Source organism: Oncorhynchus tshawytscha, linkage group LG05 (assembly GCF_018296145.1).
Source record: "Oncorhynchus tshawytscha isolate Ot180627B linkage group LG05, Otsh_v2.0, whole genome shotgun sequence".
NCBI lineage: Eukaryota > Metazoa > Chordata > Actinopteri > Salmoniformes > Salmonidae > Oncorhynchus > Oncorhynchus tshawytscha.
The window spans coordinates 39,819,660-39,834,034 of NC_056433.1; the positions used below are offsets into that span (position 1 = coordinate 39,819,660).

At 42.2% G+C, this 14,375-nt stretch overlaps 1 protein-coding gene across 6 annotated transcripts in view; it reads left to right on the forward strand.

The window, feature by feature from the left end:
* Window positions 1-13,405, forward strand: part of LOC112232980 (SAM and SH3 domain-containing protein 1-like) — a 309,663-nt gene extending 296,258 nt beyond the window's left edge. For all 6 annotated transcript variants that reach the window (XM_042321897.1, XM_042321899.1, XM_042321896.1 and 3 more), the window contains 3 exons: window positions 4,616-5,718; window positions 10,098-10,229; window positions 10,426-13,405. In XM_042321897.1, the coding sequence (XP_042177831.1) occupies window positions 4,616-5,718; window positions 10,098-10,229; window positions 10,426-10,686 (1,496 nt within the window). In that variant the 3' untranslated portion in view covers window positions 10,687-13,405. The remainder of the gene's footprint in view (window positions 1-4,615; window positions 5,719-10,097; window positions 10,230-10,425) is intronic.
* The last annotated feature ends 970 nt before the right edge of the window (window positions 13,406-14,375 follow it).

Below are 14,375 nucleotides of genomic sequence, written 5' to 3' on the forward strand. Positions count from 1 at the left end.
TGTCCACAGGCATGGAAGGAAGCAATTCCACTGCATAAAAATAGTAAAGTATCCTTTGCTGGCTCTAACAGCCACCCAATCAGTTTTCTGCCAGTTCTGAGTAAACTGATGGAGATAATTATGTTTGACCGAATGCAATGCTATTTTTCAGAGAACAAGACTTTCAACATGTATATAGAAAAGGGCACTCAACTTGTACTGCACTTACTCAGATGACTGATGATAGTTGGAGCTGTATTGTTAGATTTCAGTGCAGCATTTGATGTTATTGATTATAAATTGTTATTGAAGAAATTCACTTGATATGGCTTTTCATCACCTGCCATCACATGGTTGGAGAGATATTTATCCAATAGAACTCATAATTTAACTAGGCAAGTCAGTTAAGAACAAATTTACAATGACAGCCTACCGGGGAACAGTGGGTTAACTGCCTTGTTTAGGGGCAGAACAACAGATTTTTTACCTTGTGAGCTCGGGGACTCAATCCAGCAACCTTTCGGTTACTAGCCCAATGCTCTAACCACTAGGCTACCTGCAACCCTGTTCTTCAATGGAAGCTTCTCTTAGCATCAGATATGTACAGTGTGGTGTCCCTTAGGGCAGTTTCCTTGGGCCGTTTCCCTTCTCTATTTTTTTACACAAAGCTAGAATGATAATGTATGCGGATGATTCCACACCAGAGGAAGCTGGTGAGGGGAGGACAGCTCATGATAATGAATGAAATGGTGTGAATGGAATGGTATCAAACACATAGAAAACTAGGTGTTTGATGTGTTTGAGACCATTCAGTTTATTCCCCATTTTAAGTACCACCAACACCCACGGTTCCATCCTCTACATGTCAGCACTCAAAGCCAGTGAGCTCACTGAAATTCTAAATAAGGTGTTACAGTCAGTATCAGAATAGGTGATTAATAACACACTGGTATTAAATACACCTAAAACTAAAAGCATTGTATCTCTAAGACCTAAACCTCAACTGGAGTTGTGCATAAAGGGTGTGGCCATTGAGCAAGTTGAGGAAATTAAACTCATAGGTATAACATTGGATGGTCAATTATCATGGTCAAGTCATATTGACAAAGTTGTTGTGAAGCTGGAGAGGGGTATGTCTGTTATAAAAAGATGCGCTGTGTGTCTGACACAAAAACCAACTACTAGTTGTTCAGGCTCTGGTCTTGTCCCATCTTAATTAGTGACTGGTAATATGATCAAGTGCAACAATCATTATATATATTGCATTGTAAATTGCTGTACATTCTGCTTATAGCACTTGGGCAAGATTCACGATTATGAACATAGATATACACTGAGTACACAAAACATTAGGAACACCTGCTCTTCCCATGACAAAGACTGACCAAGTGAATCTAGGTGAAAGCTATGATCCCTTAATGGTGTCAATTTTAAATCCACTTCAATCAGTGTAGATGAAAGGGAGGAGACTGGTTGATAAGGATTTTTAAGCCTTGAGACATTTGAGACATGGATTGTGTATATGTGCCATTTAGATGGTGAATGGGCAAGACAAAAGATGTAAGTGCCTTTGAACGGGGTATGGTAGTAGGTGCCAGGTGCACAAGTTTGAGTGTGTCAAGAACTACAACGCTGTTGGGTTTTTTCATGCTCAACTGTTTCCCGTGTGTGTTGACAACCCAAAGGACATCCAGCCAACTTAACAGAACTGTGGGAAGCATTGGAGTCAACATGGGACAGCACCCCTGTGGAATGATTTTGGCACGTTGTAGAGTCCATGCCCCTACGAATTAAGGCTTTTCTGAGGGCAAAGGGGGTGTTCCTAATGTTTTGTACACTCAGTGTATGAAGACATGGTCTTCAGAGCATAACTGTGATCCACTTTGCATCCTCATCAATCAGTCAATCAATCAATCAAATGTATTTTATAAATCCTTTTTGCATCACAAAGTACTTATACAGATACCCCAAAGAGCAAGCAATGCAAATGTAGAAGCACAGTTGCTAGGAAAACTCTCAAGAAAGGCAGGAACCTAGGAAGAAACCTAGGAAGGAACCAGGCTCCGTGGGGTGGCCAGTCCTGTTCTGGCTTTGCCGGGTGGAGATTTTAAGAGTGCATGGCCATTAAGGCCAGATCATTCTTAAAGATTAATCATTCTTCACAACTGATGTACCACCATCACAAAGAATCAGCAACATTTAGATTGATTACTGAGTGTCTGTTTTTTAAGAAAAGTTGTGTGTATTGGAGTGTTTGAGCATTAATTTCTTTTGAAAAGCAGACATCTGACTCTGGGGTCAATACTTTTGTCTTATGCCCTGATAGGAAATCCAAAATATCTTTATTAAACAAATGATTGGAAGCTAGCCTGGGATGGTGGTTAGCTGGGCCAGATATCAAACATCTTTTGGAGGGAAAATTGGCAATAACAAGCACATTGAAACAGCACATCAACTTTAAAAACATCAGACTGACTTCAATCTGCACAAATCTTTCGCTGCTCTCCAAATTAATAGAGATACAGATTACTGATGTGTGTGTGATATGTTTGATAAAAATTGTGTCATGCAATGTCACTATTCATTATTATATGAGACTTGAAATATGGCATTTAGTGCTATTTTAGACACGTCTTCATGTTGCTCTAATAAGCCATGAATGGCAGGTTGGCCCCTAGCCTTATGTTACTGTAATGTTTTTTCTGAGATGCACTATACTGATGTCCTGCATCTGAAATTGTATTGCGAGTGCAGCTTTGCATTTACAAGGCTATCGTCACAAAAAAAATAAAAAATTTCCGTGTTGTTATGCACATTACTCTGGCTAGTTGAACGTTACACAGGCAAGTTGTGTACTGACAGATAACACAACGTCACTGTGTCCAGCTATGCTCTTAAATCAGATCGACCTTTTGATCTAAGGCCATAAATAGTGGGAGAGAGACTGAACCACTTCAGTGTGAACAGGCTGTTTCAGATTCACATGTCCTCTTCACATTCACAACTGATAGTGATGATCAAAACGCAATGCAAACAGCACTGCACCCATAGTGATATGAAATCCATTATCCAATACATACAGTACAGCTCAGTATCAGGTTTCAGTTAGTGCTCTGTCGCTATCTGTTTTAACCTCTTGATGCTACCCATCCCGGATCCGGGATCGTGACTACGGCTCAAGCTCATTAGCATAACGCAAAATGTGAAAAAATATTCTTAGACATATTTAACCTCCACACCTACACAAGTCCAATAGCTCAAATGAAAGATAAACACCTTGTTCATCTACCCAGCAAGTCAGATTTCTAAAATGTTTTACGGCGAAAACATAGCACACATTTATATTAGACCACCACCGAAACAAAATGCAAGCGGCGGCCATTTTGTCCCAGAAAATATAAAATTTAAAAGTAGGATTAAAAAATAAATAATTCACTAACCTTTTGAAAATCTTCATCAGATGACAGTAATATTACATGTTACACAGTACATTTTTTTTTTTTTCAATAATATGCCATTAATATCCATAAATCTCTGTTTACAATGACGACATTTCAAAAATGCTACTCAAAATGTCCGGAGAAATTATGATAGCTCGGACAGATAACGTCAGATAACAAGCAATAAACATGACTAAATATACATGTTCTACATATAGTTACAAAGATACACTTCTTCTTAATACAACCGCTGTGTTACATTTATTTTTAACGTTACAGAATTCGTTCACTAGTCTATGCTATGAGTCGGCGCTCAGATATTAGCAGTGTCTCCTCTACGTTTGGAGTCCACAGAAACCCAAAATAACCACATAAATATTCCCTTACCTTTGATGTTCTTCGATCAGAAGACGTAGAAGGAGTCATACTTACCCAATACATCGTTTGGTTTCAAGTTGTGCGTCTTTGTATTAGCATATGCTAACAGCTTCAGCTGAAATGCACCCAAAATAACTTCTGCTCCTTCTGGTCCCGCACTCTTGCGCAATCAAACTTCAAAATTACATATTATATGTTGACTAAACTGGTCAAACTAAGTGCAGAATCGAGCAAAATGATGTTTTTATCATGTAAAACAATGATCAACGCGAACAAACGAACCGGCTTCAACTGGTGTCTATTGGAAAAGAACGTTCCCCAAATCGCCGCGCGCAATAGAGTGCATGTATGTGAGAGTGAACCGGGCATTTTCGCCCGCCAAAGGATGAGGGAGCGCGAAATTCAAACAATGAACGTGCCAATTGAAAGCAGACATCGCGCTGAACAAATACATACTGTTCCCAGATCGGTAGCTGCCTGGGAAGGGTGGGGGCGATGACGTCAAAGTTGACCCAACTTTTCTCTTGACAAGAGAGAGTTTGGGAGAAAGGCTGCCCTGAGAGTTCTGCTTTACATACAGACATAATTTAAACGGTTTTAGAAACTTTAGAGTGTTTTCTATTCAATAATTATTATTATATGCATATATTAGCAATTTTGGAAAAAAATATTTTCAGTTTACTATGGGCACGCACTTCCTCCAACGGGGGCAGTATTGAGCCATAAGCTCAAGAGGTTAAGTCAAAGTCTTGAGATCTGTTTATGCAACCTGTCCCAGCTCCAGATTGAAGAGGGATATGTTGTTCACTGTGTTTCAGGCAAGAGCAGAAAGACATCTCGCTCTAACCGCTCCTCTGTGGGCCTCCAGTCCCCAGACTACCCCACCCTGCCCATGACCCAGTCCACTGAGGCCCTGCAGCAGAGCAAGATGGAGCGCACAGTCAACTTCACCAAGCACTTCTTCCTCAAGCCCACCTTGAGGGGCTTGAGCATGCTGGGGCTGAGGAAGGGCCCCCGCCAGACCCCCATGCCAGCCAGTCTCAGCTGTGAGGTCCTGGACGGGCCACTGGAGGCCACCAGCCCCCAGGCCTGGAAGAGATCCCACTCCCTGGGGGACCTCCACTGGGAACAGGCCTTCCACCAGAAGAAGGACCACAGCCTGGAACCCAAGCCTGCTAATGGTGGCTCCAAGTTGGGCACCACCAGCCCAGTGAAGGGCCTCCAGGCTCATGGAGATAGGGGTTCACCACCGGCTCAGAATGGGGGGATTGCTGTGAGCCCTAAAGGACGTTCTGACCTCCCCCCTGTGCCCTCCCAGCTGCCCCTCAGACCACCCTGTTCCATTGCCTTGCTTCCCCAGCCCCAGAAAAGCCTGCCCAACCTGATCTCCAGCCCTCCCGAAACCCAGCTGGGGGAGAGAAGCATCTGGACTCACCCCAAAAAGCCCCCAGTGCCCCCTCCTGTCCCAATCAAGAAGTCCAAGGAGTGCCTAGCCAATGGGATGTGCCACCCCTCTCTTGACCTCTCCTCCCCAACTCATTCCTATTCCTCCACCAACTCTCATCCCCCCAGCCCTGTCATCAGCAGCCCCAGTTCCAGGGCTCCAGCCCTCCCCAGTAAGGCCTCTAGTACCCATATCTCCCCCTCTCCAGCCAGCCCTACTCCAGCCTCCCCTGCCTCCACCACCACCCCCTCTCTAGAACCAGAGGAACCAGGCACACCCCCGGCCGTGCCCCCTCCTTGGCTGTCTGACCTGCCCGAGTCGGCCTGCCCTCAGGCTCAGATCCAGGGGGGTAGTGGCAAGATGACGGTGGCCAGGAAGGTGTCCCATGTTAAGATGGCCGTCGATCTCCACACCGTGCTGGAGCAGAGACTGGAGGCCGAGGGCATTGACCTCACAGAGGAACCCTACTCAGACAAGGTCAGTTACCCCCACAACCTGCTACTATTGTTATGTACCTGCTGTTACTGTGTAGAATACACACACACCCATCCACCACATCCTAAATCTCACAAGTCCAGTTTGTCACAGCTGGGGGTTATACAGCTCACACATGGATGTCAACATGCTTCATTTTATGTTCATTATAGTATATTTTGTTCTCTAGAGTGCATCAAATACTCGGTGACAATTTCAAAATATGTATTTTGGACGGTGTCCGTATTGATCGTGTCCCTGCTTACAAATATCTGGGCATGAGATATTTGTCAATCAGAAGAGAGAAAAATCTGAGTTATCTGTTGGGGCATCTTGATAGATGAAAAGCTGTCTTTTAAAAGCATACTGAGGACTTAGTTAAGAAGCTGTGTGCTTCTTAAAAAAATGTGCTTCTTCTATAGAGATAGTTCATGCCTCTTGCTAAATAGTAGAAAGCAGATTATTCCGTTGACGTTCCTATCAGTCCTAGACTATGGCGAACACAGCTGCCACTTCATTAAGGCCGTTAGATGCAGTTTATCATAGCACACTGCACTATATTTTGGGTAGCAGTTTTAGTAGTCATCACTGCATCCTTCTACCAGGAAGTTGGTTGGCCCTCTTTGATGTCATGTACGTTAATACACTGCTATATTTATAAGTGTATAAAGCCCTTTAACAAATAGTCCCGCTGTGCATAACATGATTACTCAACTTTAGACTTGTGAGTTACCACACCCAGTCTCAAGGATGGTTAACTCTGGAAAATTCCCTTTGTCTCTACTAAGTTAGGCAAATCAACTTTTAGTTTTCTTGCACCTTATTTTGTGGACCAAAAATGTTCTTAGATTTTATGTTTCGGTGCTTCTAGGGAAATTCATAAAGCTGATTGAAGACGTCATTGTTGATGAATGTGTTTGTGTTTTACGACCGGGTTTTTCTTCCTGCTTGCATCTTGTACCTATATTTTGATGTGTGTATTTTCTGTTGTTTATGTAATTCAGGGCTCATCTGTAGAAGAGACATTGTTCTCAGTATGACTCCCTGATCATTTTTTTTCACTAGACAAGTCAGTTAAGAACAAATTCTTATTTACAATGAAGGCCTAGGAACAGTGGCTTAACTGCCTTGTTCATGGGCAGAACGACAGATTCTTACCTTGTCAGCTCAGGGATTCGATCTAGCACCTGAAATAAATAAAATGTATATAATCTTACACCCGTACAAATGAAATAAAACACTTTAGTAAACGGTCCAGATTGGGCCACAAGTGATGAGGACTTGCCCACGCACTCTGTGTGTGAAAGTACATTATGTCTGTATAGGAGTCCAGTAAACGAGGTCAATAAATGCATTATTGGAAGCGTTATATTGTGTTTTGGTCTCCTGGCTGTCAAGGCCTTTGACTAGGCTACTGGACTCATACATAACCAGCCTGGACAGAGAGAGAGAGAGAGAGAGAGAAGGAGAGCTAGACTAACAGCTAGACTATGAGAGGGGAAAATAGTGATAGTGATACAGTCTGTTAAGTTTAAGGGGCTGAAACTCAGTGAAGGCAGGTGGGTTGAGATTATAAAACAAACATCCCGAGTTGAACACACACACAAACACACATACATCATGTCAGAGCCAGAGTTGAACACACACACACATACACCATGCCAGAGCCCGTGTAGAACACACCCACACACGCACAAACACACATACACCACGCCAGAGCCCGAGTTGAACACACACACAAACACACATACACTATGCCAGAGCCCAAGTTCAACACACACACACACATACACACACACATAAACACAATGCCAGAGCCCGAGTTGAACACACACACACAAACACACATACACCATGCCAGAGCCCAAGTTGAACACACACACACGCACACACGATGCCAGAGACCAGCTCTTTAACATGGAGTTCCATCTCTGCCAGGTTAACCACAGACAGGCTCTGAGGCTGGGCTGGGGTAGAGGTGAGAAATACACTACATGACCAAAAGTATGTGGACACCTGCTCGTCGAACAGGCCTGGCTCGCATTCGGCAAATGTTTTCAATCTGAAAAATGTCAAGAACTTTGAATTTTTTTTCAAGTGCAGTCGCAAAAACCATCAAGCGATGTGATGATACTTGCTCTCATGAGGACCACCACAGGAAAGGAAGAACCAGAGTTACCTCTGCTGCAGAGTATAAGTTCATTAGAGTTAGAAGCCTCAGATTGCAGCCCAAATAAATGCTTAACAGTTAAAGTAACAGACTCATCTCAACATCAACTGTTCAAAGGAGACTGCATGAATCAGGCCTTCATGGTCGAATTGGTGCAAAGAAGCCACTACTAAAGGACACCAATAATAAGAAGAGACTTGCTTGGTCCAAGAAACACGAGCAATGGACATTAGACCGGTGGAAATCTGTCCGTTGGTCTGATGAGTCCATATTTGAGATTTGTGTTTCCGTGTCTTTGTGAGATGCAGAGTAGGTGAATGGGTGATCTCCGCATGTGTGGTCCCCACCGTGAAGCATGGAGGAGGAGGTGTGATGGTGTGGGGGTACTTTGCTGGTGACACCATCTGTGATTCATTTAGAATTCAAGGCACACTTATTAACCAGCCTTGCTACCACAGCATTCTGTAGCTATACGCCATACCATCTGGTATGCGCTTAGTGGGACTCTCACTTGTTTTTCAACAGGACATTGACCCAACACACCACCAGGCTGTGTAAGGGCTATTTGTCCAAGAATGAGAGTGATGGAGTGCTGCATCAGGTGACCTGGCCTCCACAATCATCTGACCTCAACCCAATTGAGATGGTTTGAGATGAATTGGACCGCAGAGTAAAGGAAAAGCAGCCAATAAGGTCTCAGCATATGTGGGAACTCCTTCAAGACTGTTGGAAAAGCATACCAGGTGAAGCTGGTTGAGAGAATATCAAGAGTGTGCAAAGCTGTCATCAATGCAAAGGGTGGCTACTTCGAATAATTGTTATGGTTCCTACAGTATATTCATTCTATTTGTGTTTTGTCATAGTTTTGATGTCTTCACTATTATTCTACAATGTAGAAAATAGTTTTAGAAAATTAGAAAAACCCTTGAATGAGTAGGTGTGTCCAAACTTTTGACTGGTACTGTACTTTTGTATGTGTGGTGTATCTCAGAGGGACGCACAACACAGCACTGCAAGCACTTTTTATATTAATGAGGATTAATGCTGCAGTGCAGAGACACTCTCCGGACACTAGGGGTGTAGTATTGGGAGTAGGGCTATGCTAGGGTCAGACAGGACACTTGGTTGTGTCCACATCTACATGCACCCCTGCATCTCTCTATTCCTCCACTCTGAGTGGCCTCCGATCCAGTTTGACTAGGGTTGTCCTGGACTGGCTGGAGACTGACCATGACTCCAGGGGTCTGGAGCGTTTTGAGAAAGGGAGATAGAGATGTTTTCAAACATTTTCCCCACATAATTCCCTTGGGTTCTCTCTTCATTCATAGCAATCAACCTTTGGCTAGTCTAATCTACTTATGACATGTTATGGGATCACCCGCATCATTTGTGTTTCTCTGTCTCTCTCTCTCTCTTTTGAGACGGTTTTAATAAAACGGTACCCTCCCTCAGCAGTCTATCCTTTAAATATGAGCTCATCTCCCAGCCGATAGGCTTGTCAGTTCGACTCAATATTTCACATTACTCGTCTGCTTCCTTCTCTCTTAAACAGACAGAAACCGGGACTCACCAGACTCATAATGTTCAAATTAGCAAATAAAGTGAGAGAGCTAGCTCCTACTTCAGCCCTGGTCTCTGAGCTGTTCTAAAAACATGTGGTTCTTGTAGAGGTTTCGATTGACAAACACCGTGACTGTAGCCAATAAATGTGCAGAGGGTTTTGGTCTCACTGCATCTTGTGTTTTGGTCTATGAACTCATGGTCTTGACAGAGGCTAACAGATGTTTTTATTGAAAAAGAGAGAGAGAACGAAGTCACTATGGTTTCTGATTGGCTTGTCTTTTCTAGGCCTATAATTTGAGGGAGGGATTCCAGTTTCTTTCAAATATGAATTTGACGTTTCCTTGTGTAGCAACTAAGATTTACTCCAGATTTACTCCAGGTCATGGTTACTTAAGGTTTTCATGGTTTGGGGTTTTAGTAGAAAAATGTGAGTTGTTGTGCTCCCAAGTAGAGGGTCTCTCTTTCTCCATCAGTATGGTAGCAAAGAAACCAGATCTCCCAATGTGCATGAGTTCCCACGCCAATATGTTTCAAGTGTGCTTGCATGTGTGCACGTTTGTGTGTGTGTATACGTGTGTCTGTGTGTCACTCTTCTCACTCATCCCCAGTTTCTCTACATCTGTTTGTCTCCATTCCTCCCTCCATCCAGCATGGTCGGTGTGGTATCCCACAGCCCCTGGTGCAGCGCTACAGTGAAGACCTGGAGCATCCAGTGAAAGATGTTGCCCCCGCCATAGACCAGGTCCGCCTCAAGCTGCTCCGCAAGCAGCACCGCATGGCTGTGAGTACTGTACTGCACCACTACCTGTCTGTCTGCTAGCCTTTACGGGACAGATTCAATAAGCATTTAGCTACATGGTCACCAGGGCAAAGTTGGAGCCTGTTATTTTCAGATGACACATTTAAGGTGTCATTGCTATGTTTTATGTGTTATTATTTACACAAAATTCCTGAATGTTTTCACCGGTATTCCCCAGATCCCGTTTGGAGGTTTAACAGAGATGTGCAGGAAGCCTCTCTCCCTGGGTCACTTGAGCACCGTCTCTGATTGGTTGGTGTCCATCGGCCTGCCCATGTACGCCACGTACCTGGAAGCAGCAGGATATGACACGTTGGGGCAAGTGTCATCTCTCACGGAGAGCGTTGTGTGGGAGGCGGGGGTGAGGGACGAGAGACACGCCCGTAGACTGGTCAGCGAGGCCCGTTTGGTCAGCGCACACAGAGATGCACAGTCATAACTGTGACAGTGGAATCGGAAAGTTGAACGACTATGTCATGGCTGTCTGCTCAGTTGACATAGTTGAGACTGAAACACAGTTGCAAATAAATGCAGAACTGAATAACTGTGCAAATTACCACAGCACAGCTTTCAACAGCTATTGAGGCTTTTGACTGGACTGCGGATGGCTCGCTGTTGCAGCCCAGCCCACACCTGAAACTTAAGAGCAGAAAACCTGTTCCCCCATGTCTTTATCAATCTATTTCTGTCTTGTTTACGGTGAAATTGTTCCCGACTGTCGAGAACAGTTATCAGATGCCTTTAAATCTCTCTCTCTCTCCTCTCTCTCCCTCTCTCTCTCCCCTCTCTCTCCTCTCTCCTCTCTCCTCTCCCCCTCTCCCTCTCTCTCCCCTCTCTCGCTCTCTCCCCTCTCTCTCGCTCTCTCCCCTCTCTCTCGCTCTCTCTCATCCTCCCCAGTCTTATAACTCAAGACTGAGAAGTACTGCCTTGAAGGAAAAATAGCACAGTCTCTCTTTTTTATTTTTTAGGTTTGACTTCATATAAAAGGTATTAAAGACTCTTTATCAGTGTTTTCCCTGTGTTTAATAAGTGCTTAATTTTCTGCTCTTGTGTGAGACAAAAGCACAGGAGATTAATACGAATATGTAGCTTGGCCAAAGCAATTTCTTTCAAATCAAACCAAATCAAACTCTATTTGTCACATGCGCCGAATACAACAAGTGTATATTTTAACGTGGAATGCTTACTTACAAGCCCTTAACCAACAGTGCAGTTCAAGAAGAGTTAAGAAAATATTTACCAAGTAAACTCAAATAAAAAGTAACACAATAAGAATAACGAGGCTATGTACAGGGGGCACTGGTATTTCAATGTACATTTTTACTTTTGTTGTTAATCCCATTGCCAAATGCTATAGCAAGACTGGACAATGGGTTTTCTTGCAGTTAATCAACTAAAACATTACACAAAACATGACATAGGCAAACAATGCTGTTGTTTTGGGATTTCAAATCCTAATTTTCTATCATGCTATCGTGTTTTTGTAATATACTGTACCATATATTCTAATTTCAAGGTGTTTTTACAGTATGTGTGTTCAATAGTATTTGTTTGTCTGCTTTGTGGAATGTCAATGTCTGAAATGTCTTCAGACCATCTCAGTTAATGTAAGTAGACAGTCAGACAGATATCAATATGATTATGATTATATGATTATATTGCAGATTTCAAAACATATCTTAATTGCATTTAATCCTCCAATATGTAGGTCCTACACAGTACCGCTCGAATCATATTTTCCTTTGCAGACTCCATATGTCTAAACGAGCTCATTTTAAGTTGCCTTACCATTATGTAAAGAAAACAGTTAGATAAATATCTATTCATGTACTCAGCATTATAAATACGCATTTCAACCCCCATCCACATTCCCCTTGACTAAGGCTTGATTTTTTTCACAGCCTCACCAGACCTATATGTTTTGAATGTGCAAAGGCTTGTAACGACGGTGATTGTTAGTTGCACACACACACACACACACACACACACACACACACACACACACACACACACACACACACGATTAGCTGCCTGCAGATGTATGGGATCAAAGTACACACATTAGCAGCCACATAGCTCAACTGGTGGTTTCCTTGTTAAGCACAGATGTTAATCCACAGGAAGTCTGATTTAAACATAGTGTCCCCATATTCAACAGCCGGCCACAGCACCACTCAGTACTACAGTCTTAGAGAGAGACGCAGTCAGGGAGGACAGATGAGATTGGGAGATGGTCACCTCACCTTTGTAGGGACGTACTGAATCCCCATTCACTGAAACAGCAGGCCAGACCTGTGAGTCCCTAGCAGTGGATTCCTAGTCCAAGCTTGGTGTGAGTGGATCCACCCACGTAATGTCATTCTACTTGTGTGAGGTACTTCATATTGCAAACAATTATCCCTAGCTCTCGGGTTTCAAAATAAAAGTTTGACAGAGTGGTGTAACATCGGGGAGGCTTTTGCAGTGGACACTCGAAAGAAGTTTGATGCCTTTTCTCTTCAATCATAGTGGTGCTCCAGGTTAGTAGTGGTAGGGGGAGTTTTTCAAGACACAAAAATACCTAACATTGAAGATTTTTTTGTAAAGAAAAAATATTGTCACTGTAAAATGCACTTTAGAAAGTAAATTAGAAAATTCACGCAAAATTTGCAAAATTTTCTTTAAGTCCATAAGCGGACATTTCTTTTCAGGTAAGGGTTTGAATGGGTTATACTGGGATTTAGTTATCTTAGTATTGAGTTCCCAATGCCAAGTCAATGTACAAATGTAATTAATAATCATTCATGAATTAACCTGTTCCAATGACTTAACTTCCAATTTGTTTTTGCAATCGTACAAAAAAACATAATTACATAAATGAAATGATTAACAAGAGTTGCACATTCTGTATATGTTATTTGGTATTTAAATAACTTATTTTGGGGCTTTTCATATCAACTGTAATTATTAGCTGTACTATACACATAGCAATACCTTCCTGCATATTGCTTTAGCTAGTGAAAAGCTACAGTGTGTAATGTAAAGTATAAGTGTACAAATGATTTTCTTTGGTTTCAACTATCTAATGATTGTCTATAAAGATTTGCTTGTGTATTGAAACAAAAAATGATGTCTATAACTATGTAATTCTGAAATATAATAAAAAACATTTCTTGCCACCCTGTGTTTGTATACACTCACACAGGAATGACACAGTGCCCGTCTCTCTGGATAACCCATGGAATAGTATGAGATTCTAGATCTGTGTTTGTACCTGTAGAAATATAATGAGATTCTAGATCTGTGTTTATACCCATAGAAATGGAATGAGATTCTAGATGTGTTTATACATATAGAAATAGAATGAGATTCTAGATCTGTGTTTATACCCATAGAAATAGAATGAGATTATAGATCTGTGATTAAACCCATAGAAATAGAATGATATTCTAGATCTGTGATTATACCCATAGAAATAGAATGAGATTCTAGATCTGTGTTTATACCCATAGAAATAGAATGATATTCTAGATCTGTGTTTATACCCATGGCTTTGGTTAGAATGTTTCACATAGAGACTATGACTACAATACAGCTGCTATCACTAAAAGTGAGTTAGAGGACCATTATACAGTATGTGTCTAAGTCTGTCACGAGACTGTAGCTGTTACACAATTTGCCATACAGCTGATAATTGTTGGTGTGCAATTTTATAACTAATTTCATGCAATTCTACTTGTTTTGCCATGGGGCGGAGAGAAAAATGTGCAGTTGTACAGTTCATTTCCTGCAATTCTACACATTTTGACATGACTTATGCCATGTTAATATGATATCTGAGTGAGAATGACGAACTAAATCAATGCAGGCCCCCTGGAGCTCAGGGCCCCTGGGCAAGTGCTCCTTGTGCCCGATAGGTAATTCGACCATGATTACTACAAGTTTGGAAAGCTGGGTAGACTAATATACCATCACGGCAAATTCCAGTTTACCTTCAATATTTTTGCACATGACATATTATAATATAAAATTCATGACATTATCATACACATATCCCAACATTGCAATACATCGGCTCTTCAATAACTCACACATTTGTGTAAGCCTCATTAATGTTTCAAATGTGTCAGCCTTACCATGAGCTAACAA